At 28.3% G+C, this 19,039-nt stretch overlaps 1 protein-coding gene across 1 annotated transcript in view; it reads right to left on the bottom strand.

Annotated features, from left to right (window-relative positions):
- LOC127156714 (A disintegrin and metalloproteinase with thrombospondin motifs 20) overlaps positions 1–19,039 on the bottom strand; it is a 163,979-nt gene that overhangs the window by 42,546 nt on the left and 102,394 nt on the right. The window contains exons 24-28 of the mRNA XM_051099736.1: positions 18,689–18,796; positions 16,324–16,488; positions 14,257–14,517; positions 10,621–10,782; positions 8,754–8,930 (exon numbers count right to left, since the gene is read on the bottom strand). Of these exons, the coding sequence (XP_050955693.1) occupies positions 8,754–8,930; positions 10,621–10,782; positions 14,257–14,517; positions 16,324–16,488; positions 18,689–18,796 (873 nt within the window). The remainder of the gene's footprint in view (positions 1–8,753; positions 8,931–10,620; positions 10,783–14,256; positions 14,518–16,323; positions 16,489–18,688; positions 18,797–19,039) is intronic.

Here is a 19,039-nt window from a genome sequence, read left to right as displayed (position 1 = left end):
ATATTATAAAGAATTTTCAGCATTCTCTAATGTAAATCATACATTTATAAATCAATGTTTTTCTACTAAACACAAAAAACTAGGATGTTTTGGATGTTTTTGTTTTTAGACAGAATTTGCAGCACTAGTTTAGAATCAAATCACAGAATTATAAAAAACATTAAACACAAATTGAACTGGTTTAAACGTGACTTCATCTGCTTTTCGCGCAACACAATTTTAGATGTTTGACTTTTGTAAACGGCGAGAGTGAAACCCGAAGACGCTTTTAAGTGCAGTCCGAGTTTTCCTGCGATGATTACGAGGCTGTTCTTGGTTTTTTCAGTCCTATAAACACTGTTTGAGCTCTCAGATGAAGGACGCTCGCCAGCTCTGATTAATATCAGCCAATGTTGCTGTAAAAGCCAAACGCATTACAGCCGAGCCATTAGCCAAATGATTCCCAGCTGCAGCGACCCACCGACCGCTGCTCTGGGGAGTTCACTATATAAACCTTAAAGAAAACATCATAAAACTTACAAGACGCAAGCCCTTTTCTGGTACTTAGCAGGATTTCGTAGAGCACACCCGACGCTTTAATGTCTCCCCACGCAAATAAGCAAATTTAAGACCAAATGGGTCTAAAAGATGTTTACGAATGATTACCTTTAATAACTTCCATATTGTTTCTTAATGCATGATCCATGCCAAAATAAAATCAGGTTGAAAGATGCTTGATTTGAATTATGTCTTTAAGCTCACATTATATATCACATAAATGTATATATTTTATATATTAAAATGTGAAATATTGCATAATACTACATGACCAATGCATATATATTAAAATGCTTAATCTAAAACAGCATTTTGATAATTATTTTGTTATTTTATGCAGCTTTATTGAGAGACATAAACTAAATTATGTCTTTAAGCGTGCATTATTATATAAAAATGTACTAATAAAATGTGAAATATTGCATAATATTGCATGATTGATGCATATATGTTAAAATACTCCATCTAAAAATGGTTTAACCAGCATTTTGGTAATTATTTTGTTATTTTATTGAGAGACTTAAACTAAATTATGTCTTTAAGCTTGCATTGTTATATAAAATGTAATATTAAAATGTGAAATTATGCATAAAGTTACACAGCTGGTGCATAACTATTAAAATACTCCATCTAAACCTGTTTTTAACAGCATGCTGATTTTTTTTTTTTTTATTTTATGCAGGTTTATTGACAGACTTACATTCAATTATGTTTTTAAGCTTGCATTATATTATCTAAATATATATTTTATATACTAAAATGTGAAATATTGCATAATACTACATGACCAATGCATATCTATTAAAATACTTCATTATTTTGTTATTTTAGGCAGCTTTATTGAGAGACTTAAACTAAATTATGTCTTTAAGCGTGCATTATTATATAAAAATGTAATATCAAAATGTGTAATTTTGCATAAAGTTACACAGTCTATGCATATCCATTAAAATACTCCATCTAATACGACTTTAAACAGCATTTTGATAATTATTTCATAATTTTATGCAGCTTTATTAATTGAAAGACTTGATTTGAATTATGCATGTAAGCTTGTATTATATATAGCTTAAATATGTATTAAAATGTGAAATATTACATAATATTCCTTGATGCATATCTACTAAAACACTCCATCTAAAACTGGTTTAAACAGCATTTTGGTAATTATTTTGTTATATATATATATACTAAAATGAAATGAAAATATTATCATCACATGACCGATGCATATCTATTAAATTACTCAAATCTAAAACAATTTTAAACAGCATTTTGATAATTATTTCATAACTTTATGCAGCTTTATTAATTGAAAAACTTAACCTGAATTATGTCTGTAAGCTTGTAATATATATTGCAAAAATATATATATTAAAACGTGAAATATTGTATAATATTGCATGGAGCATATCTTGTAAAATATTCCATCTAAAACAGCATATCGGTGAATATTTTAGAATTTTTATGCAGCTTTATTACGTTTATATAAATTAGAGATTTGATCTGAATTATGTTTTACCCTCACATCATATTACATAAATATATATTATAAATATTAAAATGAGAAATATTACATAATAGTGGATGATTGATTCATATCTATTAAAATACTCCATCTAAAACTGATTTAAACAGGATTTTGATAATTATTTTGTTATTTGATGCAGCTTTTTTGACAGACTTAAACTCAATTACATCTGTAAACTTGCATTATATTATATAAATATATATTTTATATTTTAAAATGTGAAATACTGTATAATATTACATGAAATTACATTAAAATACTCAACTGAAGACCATTTTAAACAACATCTTGATAATTATTTTATGCAGCTTTATTAATTGAAAGGCTTGATTTGAATTATGTCTATATATATATATATATACACACTAAAATACTCCATCTAAAATGATTTCAATCAGCATTTTGGTAATTTTTTTGTATACTTTACAGAAAAATTGCATTTATTAATTAGAGATTTGATCTGAATTATGTCTTTAATCTCAAATTATATATAATAGAAAAATATATTTTGTAAAATGATTTTAAACAGCATTTTGATAATTATTTTAGAAGTTTATGCAGCTTGCAAGTAGATATATTTCATAAATAACTACATAAATTAATATAAAAATTATATATTTCATATATATATATATATATATATATATATATATAGATATAAATTATATTTTTAAATTTATTTATTTAGGAAATACATCAACTTATTGTAAAATCTGAAATATATTATATATTAAAATATATCATATTGAAAATATATTATAATATATTATAATTATATTATACACACACACACACACATACATACATAATATAATGAAATATATTATAATTACATAATGTTACATGATTGATGCATATCTACTAAAAATTATTTCAAACAGCATTTTGGTAAATATTTTAACATTTCTATGCAGCTTTATTGTGTTTATATTAAGTAGAGATGTGATGTGAATTATGTCTTTAAGCTTGAATTATATATTATAGAAATATATATTTTATAAAATGATTTTAAACAGCATTTTGATAATTATTTTATAATTTTATGCAGCTTGTAAGTTGATATATTCCAAAAAAAAAAAAAAAAAAAAAAAAAAAAATATATATATATATATATATATATATATATATATTTCACCATTTTTTGTGAATAGCACATTAAATGAAAATTACAGCAGCTAAAATATAAACCCTATTCCTTATTTCCCTTATTTATTCACACACATATTACCCAAACAGTATGTCGATAAAAACGTAAATGAACATAAAAACGTTCAGATGTGGCTAAAAGCCCAACAGACTAAGAAACAACACAAGCGTTCACAACCTTTATGAATTTTAATAATTTTTACAGTGTGAAATAGTTCTGGAACAAACTGATTGGGATGTTCAGTTGAACAAATTTATGAGAAAAACAAAATCATACATCATGAGCGATGAGGACGGCCAACAGAAAGAAAGAAACGAGAACAAAATAAAGAACAGAAACAGAAGACGAGAAATCAGCGGATCAGAAGGGAAATGAATCGATTGATCGCTTCACAATGAAGATTCAGACAAACATACAGTTACTTTATAATTCAAAACAAAATCAAACAAGACATTTGCATATAAAAGCTGCAGCACCGAATCTCCTGCTGTAAACAAATAAATAAAACAACAGAAAAAAAAAATCCTTCGAAAATATGAGGAATGGCCAGCGAGCAGACGATCGACCAAACATACGGCATAAAAGAGGTATGGTGTGTTCTGAAAGGATTACAAATAAAGAAAAACGTGATGCGTTTGTATGCTACCATGAGAAAACTCATTCAGACGGCAATTTAGATGGTCTTTAGAAGTGTTCACTTCATAAACATACTAAAAAATATTTTTCCGTGTCAATCAATCGCCGTCTGAACAAGTCGACAGGTTGTGGTTTCTAGATTTATTATTGTAGATGATAAAATAAGAGCTAAAATGCTCTCAAGGTTTAGTTTGCAGAAACCGACTGCAACCTTAAAGATAATGACGCAAATGAATACAAAAATAATGTTATAATACGTCAAATCTCAGCGCTACATTAGACAAACAATAAAGTAGATAGTAATTAGTGATTGAATCCTAATTAGCATCAAATCTCAGTTTTGATACCTGATGACGAGCGGTACAAACGTACAGCTACTTCACACAACAGATCACCAGTTTAACCCTCATAACGCAGTTTGATATGGAAGAGATATGTCAAAATTTCTACAAAATGCACGGTTTGTAGTGTGGGAATCAAACTTTGCAAATACTTTGAGACTTTCAAAATAAATATCATTTATTTTTTTCAGATTTTTTAAAATTTTTTTTTAAGAGATACGACATGTTTTGCGTTCGGGTCATTTTTGACCCGGATATGTATGGAATATCATTAGGTGTCAAAAATACTTATCTATGGAGTTATATTAGTGTCAAAAATCTTTTGTAAAACATATTTAGCCTTTCTCTGTATCTCACACACTTTTGGGGCTGAGTTTTGTTGATAAACATATGTACGTCTTCTGACAAACCATTACAGCATGGCAAAAAGTAAAACTGCAGTTAAAACTACGGCTGCAAAACGATTAGTTGCAATTAATCGATTCAGAATAAAAGTTTATGTTTACATACTATTTGTGTGTGAACTGTGTATATTTATTATGTATATATAAAAACACAAACATACACTGCCACTCAAAAGTTTGAGATCAGTTTGTAAAGCTTGTGATTGTTTTTAAAGAAGTTTCTTATGCTCATCAAGGCTGCATTTATTTTATTAAAAATACATAATGTTATTGCAATATAAAATAATGTTTTTTATTTTAATATACTTTAAAATGTAATTTATTCCTGTGATGCAAAGCTGAATTTTCATCAGCTGATACTCCAGTCCAAATTATTCTAATACACTGATTTATTATCAATGTTGAAAACCGTTTTTTGGAACCTGTGATTTTTTTTCAGGATTCTTTGATCAACAAAAGGTTAAAAAGAACAGTATTTAAAACAGAAAGATTTTCTAATAACATACACTATAGTTTAAAGATTTTTGGTCAGTAAATTTAATATTTTTACTCACCAAGGATGTGTTAAATTAATAAATGGTGATAGCATAGATTTACATTGTTAGAAAAGATTAATATTTTGAATAAATGCTGTTCTTTTTAACTTGTTATTCATCAAAGAATCCTGAAAAAAAAAAGAATCACAGCTAAAAAATTATTTGACAGCACAAATGTTTCCAACATTGATAATTCTACTAATAAATCAACATATTAAAATAATTTCTGAAAGATCATGTGACACTTAAGACTGGAAAAACAGCTGATGAAAATTCAGCTTTGCATCACATGAATAAATTATATTTTAAAAGTATAATAAAATAAAAACCATTATTTTATGTTGCAATAACATTTTGCAATATTACATTTTTTTTCTGTATTTTTGTTCAGCATAATACTTTTTTTTAAATTAACATTACAAGTCTTACTGATCCAAAACCTTTGAGCAGCAGTGTTTATGTATTTGTATGTAAACACTTGCATATAATTTATATTATATTTAAATATAAATATTTTACATGTAAATGTAAAATACTTTCCTTAATATATACATGTATGTGTGTGTATTTATATATACATAATAAATATACACAGTACACACACATATAGTATGCTTTAATAAACTTTTATTTTGAATCAATTAATTGTGACAAATCGTTTTGCTTGATTTTGTTTGAAAACTTTTCAGAGTAATATTTATGTTGTTTTGTTAGAAATAAATGTGTAAGTGTCAAATTTGGGCTGTTTTTGAGCAATAATGAAATTCAAAGGAAAGTCCATTCACACTGGTAATTCTAAGATTATATATTTTTATAAATTTCATACATTAATATATTAGAGTAAAATTTATCATCAATATTTCAAAAATATATATATAAATATTTTGCATCATAAATTTTTTGGTGTCTCATGTGTAATTTGAAATTAAAAAAAAAAAATCTTTTTTTTTAATTAATAAAAAAGGGGTAAATGCAGTAATAATGTAAAATTCAAAACTGATATTTTTTCACATTTACTCATTAATGAGAAGTTGATTAGACACAATATGATTTTAGTTAAAAAGAAATATATATATATATATATATATATTCATTTTCATAAAATATCGATTCTGCAAAAAAAGCATACATATGTTGAATGCATTATGAGGGTTAAACGAGGCTGAAATCTTTAGTCGTTTGATTTTATTACAATTCTGCTTTATTGCATTTTGCAAGTGCATTTTGAGACAGAGACTGAACGATGAGGTATTTCTTTCATTTGTCATTTATCAAGTTTTCCTGGAGTGTTTCAGTCCACGTCAAAGTATTGCAAACGCTTGTCAAACTAACTAAAGTGTGGTTATCAATACTCAGATATGTTTATATCCTGCAGCCGTGATTTCGGTTGAACAATATAGAACTGCAGATCTTTCAAACACTAATTTCACATCGTAATTAAAACAAAAATGCTAACAAAAATTATTTTCCTCTGTACAAGTCGACGTCACGAGCACCAGTTTGAAACATTAAATAAAATAGATAAGACGAATTGATGATTTTAAAAATACTCATTCTGTACAAAGATACAAATATAATATACAATAAGTGGCTGCTGGGTAATTGTCATAATAATAATAATAATAATTAAAATATTAAACTCTTATACACAAATATACACTTGTGTTTTTAGATTACAGCTCAAACTCGAGTACAAATAAAATTGCACGAATGATTTCTCCGTTTTTCAGACACGGTTCCTCTAATTTTGTGTGAGCGTGTTTTTAATAACTGTTTTTAACGACATTGTGTAAATCTGCTTAGGTGGCCTGAAGATTCACTGCAAAAATTATTTTATTTGTATTTTAATCTTATTTTCCAGGTCAAATATCAAAGTTTCTTAAATCAACATGTATTTAATTGAGACACAAAATGACTAAAGGTATTAAGTCTTACTTTGCATCAAACTGCAAAAAAATTAAACTAGATTAAAAAAGTTTGCGAAGACAAGTTTGGTTGAGAAAGCCTGAAAAGCCGTGAAGTTTCAAAACTTGGAGATTAGCATGTTGCTATCATGACTAACATGTACTTAGCATGTTGCTTATCATGTTGCTAGCATGTTATTAACATGATTAGAATGTTTCTATCATGATTAACATGATGTTATCATGTTGCTAGGATGTTCCTAACATGATTAGCATGTTACTAGCATGTTGTAACATGATTAACAAGTTACTAGTATGATTCTAGCATGTTGCTTAGATGATTAGCAAGTTGCTAACATGTTGCTAGCACAACTAACAATTAATTAACATGTCGCTAATCATGTTTCTAACATTATTATCATGTTGTTAACATATTATTATAATGATTAACATGTTGTCAGCATAATTAACATAACGTTAACGTGTTGCTAGGATGTTCCTAGCATGATTAACAAGTTACTAGCATTATGTTAGCATGTTGCTAGCATGATTAGCAAGTTGCTAGCATGTTTCTAATATTTTGCTAATATGATTAACACAACGTTAACGGGTTGCTAGGATGTTCCTAGCATGATTAGCAAGTTACTAGCATGTTGTTAACACGATTTACAAGTTACTAGCATGATGTTAGCATGTTGTTAGCATGATTAACAAGTTACTAACATGTGGTTAACATGATTAACTAGTTACTAACATGATTCTAGAATGATTAGTGTGTTGTTAATCATGTTACTAGCATGACTAACATGTACTTAGCATGTTTTAATTGCTAATTAATTTTTATTAATTTAATTTAATTTTAATTTTAGTGTGTTGTTAGGATGTTCCTAGCATAATTAGCATGTTGTTAGCATGATTAGCAAGTTGCTAGCATATTATTAGCATGAGTAACATGTTGTTAGCATGATTAACATGACGTTAGCAAATTACTAGCATTTTGTTAGCATGATTAACAAGTTACTAGCATGTTTCTAATATTTTGCTAATATGATTAACACAACGTTAACGGGTTGCTGGGATGTTCCTAGCATGATTAGCAAGTTACTAGCATGTTGCCAGCATTATTAACAAGTTACTAGCATGTTGCTAACATGATTAACAAGTTACTAGCATGTTGCTAGCATAATTAGCAAGTTACTATCATGTTGTTAGCATGATTAGCAAGTTACTAGCATGATGCTAGCATGATTAGCAAGTTACTAACATGTTGCTAGCATGATTAGCAAGTTACTAGCATGTTGCTAGCATGATTAGCAAGTTACTAGCATGATTCTATGCGTTATGCTCATCTAGATAGAAACAGAAATATGAGAATGGAAGTCTGAACGAGTCTAAAACTCACTTAATTTTGATGCATGTTTTAAGAAAACAAAACGTAACACCTAAAGTCATTTTGCTGCTCAAGTAAATGTATCTTGATTTAAGAATCTTTAGATATTTGACCTGGAAAACAAAACAAAAACACTGAGGAAGAGCATCACTTTGACTCTGATTATAAACGAAACAGTAAGCAGCTGATCTCTGGCGTTTCTGAGCGATGTCGAAGTGTGTTTTGAACTGAACGTGAACCCCGCGTGTCTTTGGGCTCCGTGGACGAGCGTCTGATGGACGTGACACAGACAGACAGACACACAGACAGAGTTGCTATCTATCGTACCGGCTTCCATGGTCGTCTGTGCCAGGAAGCGGCGCCGGGACAGGGCTGGCCGTTGCACTGCTCCACGTCGGCCGGTTTGTCCAACATGTCGCAGTTGTGCTCGTTCAACCTCTGCCCGTTCGGACGCTGACAAACCACCAACCTCGTGCGCTGACCGCCGCCGCACGACCGCGTGCACTACAGGACAGAGACAAGAAGAGACGGAGAGCGTCAAACCCTTGTTTCTATGAGGCACAAGAGAGACTGATTCCAGTACAGTTTGACATGTTGCTAAGATGATGCAATATTCAAATACTCATAAAGAACATTAATAATGAGTTAAACAGTCATTTTATAATTTACTTATCTACATTTATTAATACTCTTTTGATACTGATTGAATTATATTTCATATTTACAATCAGTAGTTCTCTTGTTGAACATTTTGGATTATAAAATAATACAATAAAAAGTATTCATTAATAAACAATAAAAATATTATTTAACATTTTATTATTATTTACTATTATTTATTTTATTTTTTATTCCATTATTTTATTCATTATCCATTATTTACTATCACTATTATTTATGATAAAAATAAGTAGTGGCTTTTAAGTAATGAATTAATAATATGTAATATTTATAATCAAAATGTGAACTCAATAATGTGAATTAAATAATATTTAAATAATATCTTAACTTGAAACATTGTGGAATATAAAATAATACAGAGTTATAAATTAGTATTATAAATTAGTATTAGAAGAAATTATTATTTTATTATTACAAATATTATCATTAAAAAAATAATATTTATTAAATATAAATATAACATTATATGCATATTATAATTAATATTTAATAATTATTATTGTAATTACTAAAACTATAAAATGAAACAGAATTACTAAAATTATACAATTAATAATAATAATAACAATAATAATAATAATATTACTTTAAAAAAATAAGTAGAGACTTTTTAATAATAAATATGTAATATTTATAATCAAAATTTCTGTTGACTTATTGAACACTGTAGATTTTAAAATAACACAACAGTATTTTAATAATTAATACAAATAATAATTAAAATAGATTAATATTTAAATATTGGCAAAACAATTATCCAAAAAATATTAACTATTAAATAAATATAATATATAAATATAATACAACATATAACACATAATAATATTTAAGTACTGAATGATATTTAACTTAATCAATATTTCTTATGACTTTTTGAACACATTGTGGATTATAATACACAATTATTTTAATAATTGTTTATTATTATAATTGTTATTTTAATAATTAAATAATAAAAAAATAAACTAAAACTAATAAACTAATATATATATATATATATATATATATATATATATATACATATATATATATAAAACATTAATAGTCCATTTTGAGATTTACTTTGGTAATAAATAAATAATATTATTATTAAATATCAGTGAATTAAATAATATGATTTTATACTTATAATTTATAATAGTTATATGTGTATTTTGACTTGTTAAAAACTGTGGAATATAAAATAATACACAGCTATTTTTATAATGAATAAAATAATATTCTAAATTAACATTAAAATAAATTGTTATTTTATTACAAACATTATCATTAAAATTATTATTTAAAATTAAGAATTATTAAATATAAAAAATATTACAAGCATGTTATAAGTAGTAATATTTAATATATTTTATTGTAATTACTAAAAACTATAAAATAAAATCCTAATTTTCATCCCACTAAGTTAAAATTATGTTCACTGTAATTATAATGTCAATTATGTTCTTAATAAAGTATTAAATGAACATTCTATGAATTTAACATGCTATATTTAAGCTCTGGTGTGTCTGACCTCTCCCCAGATGCCGTAGTTCCAGTGTGGACAGGGTCCGGAGTCGCAGCTCTTTGATTCGTCGGGTTTGACTCTCTCGTCGCAGTGATTGGTGCTGCGTCCGTCTGCGTCCTGACAGACCACGACCCGCCGCTGGAACCCGCCTTCACACGTGCTGGAGCACTGAACACAAACACAAACACATCTCAGCACCACCAAATCAAAGACATGAGGATCTATGTACACTTTCCTTTGGGGATTAATAAACTTCATCCAATCCTATTTTGCATAAAGAAAATAAAGCCTCATTATGCATTCAAAATTATTTTTATTTTATAAGTCATAGTTTAATATTTTTCCACTAAAACTATACTGTATCTGATCAGCAACTTCTTATTAATCAGTGAATGTGAAAATAAGTTTTAAATGTTACTGTGCCTCAAAAAATTGAAATTCTTTTAAATTTCAAATTACACACAAACTACACAAAAAAAACTATGATGCAAAAAAACTATATATTTTTTACAACATTGATGAGAAATTGTATTTGAGTATATCATCGTATGATATTTAAAAAAACATAAATTCTGAGAATTACCCGCATTGGAATGAATGGAATTTAATTCAATTCCTTTGAATTTATAACTCATGTTTGCTCAAAAACATCCCAAATTTTGTTTATTTCTAACAAAACAACTTCGATAGTACTCTGAAAAGCTTTCAAAGAAAATAAATTAATTTTACTTGTATAAACTTCTACTTTCAGATCAATAAAGTGATGAATTTTATGTACATATTCATGTTTACCAACAAAAGAGTTGATAAACATGGAGAAATATGGAGAAAAAGCCTTAATATATTTCACAACAGTTTTTAGACACAAATATAACTTCACTGATATGTATTTCTGACACCTAATGGTGCTCCATAAACACCCGGGTCAAAAATGAGCCGAACACGAAACATGTTATATCTCTTAAAAAATAATTGTAAAAAATCAGAAAAAAAAATTATGATGTATATTTAGAGTACCTTAAAGCATATGCAAAGTTTCACTCCCTTACTAAAAACTATGCAGGTTTTAGAAATTTGTATGTATTTATTTTGAGTCAAAACAGACCCGAATGCATTATTTCTGTATCTGTAAACGTACAGTATTATAAACAGCTTGAGTCATTATTGTTCACTCAGAGCCGTTGAAGGACTCTACTCAGCTCAAGAATTGAGAAATGCTTTGAAATTTCACGCACTTACACCTGAACTACACCAAAAAAAATATGATCCAAAAAATAATATCATTTTTACAACATTGATGAGAAATTGTATTTGAATATAACATTGTATGAAATTTATAAAAACATATACGAGAATTACATATAATGAGAATTACCTGCATCGGAATGAATGGAATTTAATTAAATTCCTTTGAATTTATAACTCATGACTGCTCAAAAACATCACAAATTTTGTTTATTTCTAACAAAACAACTTCGATAGTACTCTGAAAAGCTTTCAAAGAAAATAAATTAATTTTACTTGTATAAACTTCCACTTTCAGATGAATAAAGTGATGAAATTTACGTCATGTTTATCAACAAAATTCAGTCCCAACAGAGTGTGAGATACAGAGAAAAGGCTAAATATATTTTACAAAAGTTTTTAGACACAAATATAACTTCACTGATGTGTATTTTTGACACCTAATGGTATTACATACATACCCGGGTCAAAAATGACCCGCACACGAAACATGTTGTATCTCTTAAAAAATATCTGTAAAAAATCTGAAAAAAAAGAATGATGTATATTTAGAGTATCTTAAAGCATATACAAAGTTTCACTCCCTTACTAAAAACTATGCAGGTTTTAGAAATTTGTATGTATTTATTCTGAGTCAAAACAGAGCTGAATGCATAATTTTTTGCATTGTAAAATTATTTCAATGCCAATTCAACACATTTCACCTCCAATTCTCATTATTGTAGTATGAAAAACACATTGCATCTGTGAATAATATATTATAATAAATCTGCATCTGTAAACGTACAGTATTATAAACCTTTTGAGTCATTATGGTTCACTCAGAGCTATTCAAGGACTCTACTCAGCTCATTTTCTCACATATATATCAGCGGGAGGTTGATGTCACATGACTTTCTATATGAGTTTGTGTTCCTGCGGCAATATATGTCTTTTCACAGCCTGTATTACGTTGTATTATCTTCATATAATCCCACAAACCACACTAATAATGTCCTGTATGAAACGCCTCGCACACACTCTGGCACTCATTCAATCCCAGCATGCATCAGTGCTCGCAGCAGCGGATCAAAGCTAATGGGCACATGTGCTAATGAAGGAAATTGCAGTCAGATGACAGAAAGGCTCACGATGAGCATGAAATATGAAACGTTTGACTAAAGCAAACAGACTGTGATTCTGTAAGAGGATCGACACGCGTGTGCTTCTCACAAAACACATGTGAGATGGAAAACAAGCTCTGTTGACATTAATAATGATCATGCACTTGAAATAATAAAACATCATTATAATATGTAGATATTTTAGTCATGCTATAATGTTAGGTATGCACTGATATTAAAATTCTGGCTAATACAATAAGCCAGAATGCTACGTTATGGTCAATGTCTGACAGATAAATTGTGTAAAAAATGAAAATATATATTACTATATTTTATTATAATTATTTTTAAAATAATTGTGAAAACAGTATTTTTTTTTTCTATTTTAAATAATAAATGTAAATGTTATATTATTAAAGTATATTATTAAAGTACTTCAAAATTATAAAATGCATTTATTTATTTTTTAAATTACATTATAAATGTATTTATTTATTTCAGTATATAGTAAACTTTCCATGTATAAAATATGTAAAAATATACAAAGAAATATATTAATAGGCAAAATATACATTTTTTAATACTCTAATACATTTAAGCATCGCAAAATTGCAGTGAACTGTGTGAAAAACATGAGATGTGCTTAAAATTAAAATTAGTAATATTATTAAAGTATTTAAAAATTATAAAATGCATTTATTTACTCTGTAAATTCTATTATAAATGTAGTTATTTATTTTATAAATTATATATTATAAAATGTAAATGCATTCATTTATGTTCAGTATATTATATATTTCAGTATATAGTAAATATTCCATTAATAAAAATATGTAAAAATATATAAATACATATATTTCTATAATTCTTTTTTTAAAATATCATGATAATAGTATTTTTTTCTATTTTAAATAATAATTTTAAATGAAAAAAATAAGCACTAAAAACTAAAATCAATAATTTTTAAATGCTAAAGTAAACTTAAGCATCACAAAATTGCAACGTATTGTGTGAAAAACGTAAGATGTGCTTAAAATTACAATTAGTAATATTATTAAAGTATTTAAAAATTATAAAATGCATTTATTTTATAAATTACATTACAAATTTATTTATTTTATATTTATATTATAAAATGTATTTATTTCAGTATATAGTAAACTATATATAGTAAAATTTTATAACATTTTAATATATACATAGTAAAAAAAAAAAAATTAAAAATTAGTTTTGTTTAGAAATGTAAGTTATCCTGAAGTTAACATGAAGCAGAATAAGTGACGGTGGCACTCACGGCTCCCCAGGGTCCCGTCCTCCACTGGTTGTCTGCAGACGGGACGTTCCAGCTGTGGTGCCCGGGGTGGTTGCCGGGGTCGTAGGGGACGTAGGGCTGGTTGTTGGGCCAGTGGTAGGAGGATTTGCAGGGGGCGGCCGCACACTCCTGCTCAGTGCTGGGACGCTCGTCCGGGTGACAGAACGACTCGTCCACCTGATGATGGTAGTTCATGCACACGACCCGCCGCGTGGAGCGACCCACACCGCATGACACCGAGCACTGGACGACAAAAACACACCACAATGAACACACAAAACACCACTAGACAGCCGTCTGCCTAGGCAGCACACCTCAATATGGGCTAAACTTGGCCACAAAAATACACAGCGTTTACTATTTTGTGCCATTTTTTTCTCTTATTTACCAGCGTTGTTATTGTTAAATAATTTTTTTATATATTTTTTAACAAAACACAGTTTCAAAAGTGAGGGAATACAGAGGAAAAAATAAAATCATTAAAATAATAAAAATGACAATTTACTGAAAAATTGTTCTATAATGCAGGATGTTTTCAAAGTTTTTTGAAGCGAAGACAATAGTAAGTGTAAATACTTCACAGTTGGATTTAAATTGAACATATCTTGCTTTTTTTATGAATAAAATAAAATTAAATAATATAAATTAAATAAAATATTAGATGGCAACAAACTGTAATAAAGTTAGTTTATTAGTTAGTTTATAAAACTATTAAAAATAAAATAAAATAAAATAAAATAAAGATGAAAAATATTAGATGAAAAACAACTTAAAAAAATTTAAAAATTAATTAATAAAGATAAATAAACTTTGTAATAAAGTTAGTTTATTAGTTAGCTTATAAAACTATTAAAAATAAAATAAATTTTTAAAAAAGTATATTAAAATTTTGCCTTGGTAATAAGCTGTAATAATGTTAGTTTATTAGTTAGTTTATAAAACTATTAAAAATAAAATAAAATAAATAATAAAATTAAATTAAATTAAATTAAAAATAAATATTGGATGGAAAAACATAAACTTAACAAAAAAAAACTTTGTAAATGTAACATTTTTAAATGAACTGAAATAAAGTTAAAGTTGAGGTACTAAATTGTCTAAAAACATTTAATACAAAAAAAAAATTAACAGAAATATTGAAAAATACTGCCCAAAAACACACAATATATTATAATAATATATAAAACTATTTATTTATTTATTTTACAATACTTAAATTTTAACAAAACACAGTATTACAAAACAAAAACAAATGGGGCATTACAGAAAAAATAAATAATTAAAATAATAAATGTGAATACTTCACAGTTGGGTTTACATTTAAGATATCTTGCTTTTTTGTGAATAAAATAAAATAAAATAAAATAAAATAAAATAAAATAAAATAAAATAAAATATAAAGTTAACAAAATTAAATTAAATTAAATATTAACTAACTGTAATAAAGTCAGTTTATTAGTTTATAAAATTATTAAAAATAAAATAAAATAAAGGTGAAAAATATTAGATGAAAAACTTCAACTTAAAAAACCTAAAAAAAAAAAATAAATAAATTGCCTTGGCAACTAGCTGTAATGAAGTTAGTTTATAAAAAATATTAAATGGAAAAATGTAAACTTAAAACAACTTTTTAAAAAAATTTAACATTTTGAAATAAACTGAAATAAAGTTTAAGTTGAGGTACTAAACTGACTACAAATATTCAATAACAAATTTAAACTAAATTAAAATCTTGAGAAATACTACCAAAAAAACACATAAAAAAAATTTAATACAATTTTAACTAAACTAAAATTAAATCTGAAAATATAAAACTAAAAGCTAATACAAAACATTAATAAATACTATAACAGTAAATAAATAATACTAAAATAACACTCTTTTCCATGTTTATAGCAGCTACCTGAATGAAAACATCTACTTTAATGGCACGGACCTCACATTAAACACACATAACAGGACCAACCGCATGCACTGTTTATTTGCACAGTGTACGTTTTTTTATATATAGCCCACGCAGGACTTTAAAACTAAGTGTGTTTGACTCACCGGTGTCCATTCTCCTTCCCTCCACTGACCACAGGGACTGAAACACATGGAGGAGTCTGGAGGACGAGGAAGATGAGCGCAGGACGACTCGTCAGCTACGCCGCCCTGAGCGTCTCTACAGCTGACGTAGCGCTCCCTCCGGCCCTCACCGCACGACACCGAGCACTGAAACACACACGCGACACGTAAACACACGCTCAGGAGACCAGCTGGACATCCTCGTTTCACAGAACTGTCAACTTTGTCTCGGATAATTATTAGAACCAACTAGATAAAAAAAGTTTGACAAAACAAACTTTAAGTTGGTTTGAGAAGGCCAGACCAGAAAGTTTTAAAAAAAGTTTGAAAAGTTTAAGATCCTTAAGAAGTTTGAAAAGTTTAAAAAGTTTAAAGTTTAAGACGTTTTAAGAAAAAAAGTTTTAAGTTTGATGGTTTTCAGTTTGAAATAGTTTGAAGTTTAAAGTAGTTTTAAAAGGTTAAAGTTTGAATGTTTTGAAGTCAGTACAGTTTCAGATAGATCTAGCATGATTAGCAAGTTGGTAGCATGTTTCTAACATAATAAGCAAATTGTTAGCATCTTTCTAGCATGATTAGCAAGTTGCTAGTATGATTCTAGTATGATTAGCAAGTTGCTAACATGTTACTAGCATAATTCTAGTATGTTTTTAACATGATTAGCAAGTTGTTAACATGTTTCAGCATGATTAGCTGGTTGCTAGCATGATTAGCAAGTTGGTAGCATGTTGCTAGCATGATTAGCATGTTGCTAGCATGATTCTAGTATGATTAGCAAGTTGTTAGCATATTTCTAACATGATTCTAGTATGATTTTTAACATGCTTAACAAGTTGCTAGCATATTTCTAGCATGATTAGCATGTTGCTAGCATGTTTCCAGCATGATTAGCAAGTTGCTAGCATGTCTCTATCATGATTAACAAGTTGTTAGGATGTTTCTAGCATGATTAGCATTTTGCAAGCATGTTTCTAACATTATTTGCATGTTATCAGCATGGTTAACAAGTTATTAGCATGTTGCTAGTATGATTTTACCATAATTTGCATGTCATCAACATGTTTCTAACATGATTAACAGGTTGCTAGCATGTTTCTATCATGATTATCAAGTTGTTAGCATGTTGCTAGCATGTTTCTAGCATGATTAGCATGTTATTAGCATGGTTAACAAGTTATTAGCATGTTGCTAGTATGATTTTAACATAATGAGCATGTCGTTAGCATGTTACTAGCATGATTAACATGTTGCTAGCATGATTAGCAAGTTACCAGCATGTTCCTAGTCTGTTCCTACCATGATTAGCATGTTGTTAACATGTTTCTAACATGATTAGCAAGTAGTTAGCATGTTGCTAGCATGTTTCTAGCATGATCAGCATGTTCCAAGCATGTATCTAGCATGATTAGCATGGTTAACAAGTTATTAGCATGTTGCTAGTATGATTTTAACATAATTAACATGTCGTTAGCATGTTACTAGCATGATTAACATGTTGCTAGCATGATTAGCAAGTTACCAGCATGTTCCTAGTCTGTTCCTACCATGATTAGCATGTTGCTAACATGTTTCTATCATGATTACCAAGTTGTTAGCACGTTGCTAGCATGTTTCTAGCATGATTAGCATGTTCCAAGCATGTATCTAGCATGATTAGCATGGTTAACAAGTTATTAGCATGTTGCTAGTATGATTTTAACATAATTAGCATGTCATTAGCATGTTACTAGCATGATTAACATGTTGCTAGCATGATTAGCAAGTTACCAGCATGTTCCTAGTCTGTTCCTACCATGATTAGCATGTTGTTAACATGTTTTTCTAACATGATTAGCATGTTGGCAGCATGTTTCTAACATGACTAGCATGTCGTTAGCATGTTACTAGCATGTTGCTAACATGATTAGCATGTCGTTAGCATGTTTCAAGCATGATTGGCTAGTTACTAGCCTGTTGCTAGTCTGTTCCTAACATGATTAGCATGTTGCTAGCATGTTTCTAACATGATTAACAAGTTACTAGCATGTTGCTGGTCTGTTTCTAGTATGATTAGCATGTTGTTAACATGTTACTAGCACGGTTAGCAAGTTACTAGCATGTTTCTAGCATGATTAGCGAGCTACTAGCATGACTCTAGTTGCTAGGTTTGGCTAGTGATAGACAGATCCCGGTCAGATCAGTCTGAGAAAGCTCCAGGAGGAGTTAGAGTTGATCATTTTAGTCTCAGAATAATAATAATAATAATAATAAGTTTAAGTCAGGTTTCAGTAAGTTGGATTTCTCAAGCCAGCTTAATAAAGACAGACACAAAGGAGCCAAATGAGATGATCTGATGAGAAATGTTACTCACGCTGGTCCATGAGCCGTATCTCCACTGTGTGTCTCTGTGACGCGGCTCCGCAGGTCTGGGTGTGTTGAACACTGATGCTGTGCGAGGACAAGCTGACAACTCACAGTCCTACACACACACAACATGATGATATTATGAACCACTGGTCAGGAATCATTGGTTTGGAATCATTAACATTAGAAGTCTCTTCTGCTTACCAAAGCTGTGTTTTTTTGATCAACATGCAGTAAAAATTGTGAAATATTATTATAATTTAAAGTAGCTGTTTTTATATGAATATCTAGTAAAATGTAATTTATTTCTGTGATGCAGCGCTGAATTTTCAGCATCATTACTCCAGTCTTCAGTGTC

This window comes from Labeo rohita, chromosome 25 (genome assembly GCF_022985175.1).
Source record: "Labeo rohita strain BAU-BD-2019 chromosome 25, IGBB_LRoh.1.0, whole genome shotgun sequence".
Taxonomy (NCBI): Eukaryota; Metazoa; Chordata; class Actinopteri; order Cypriniformes; family Cyprinidae; genus Labeo; species Labeo rohita.
The sequence above is the reverse complement of the archived record's forward strand: the minus strand, read 5'-3'. Positions and strand labels throughout refer to the sequence as shown.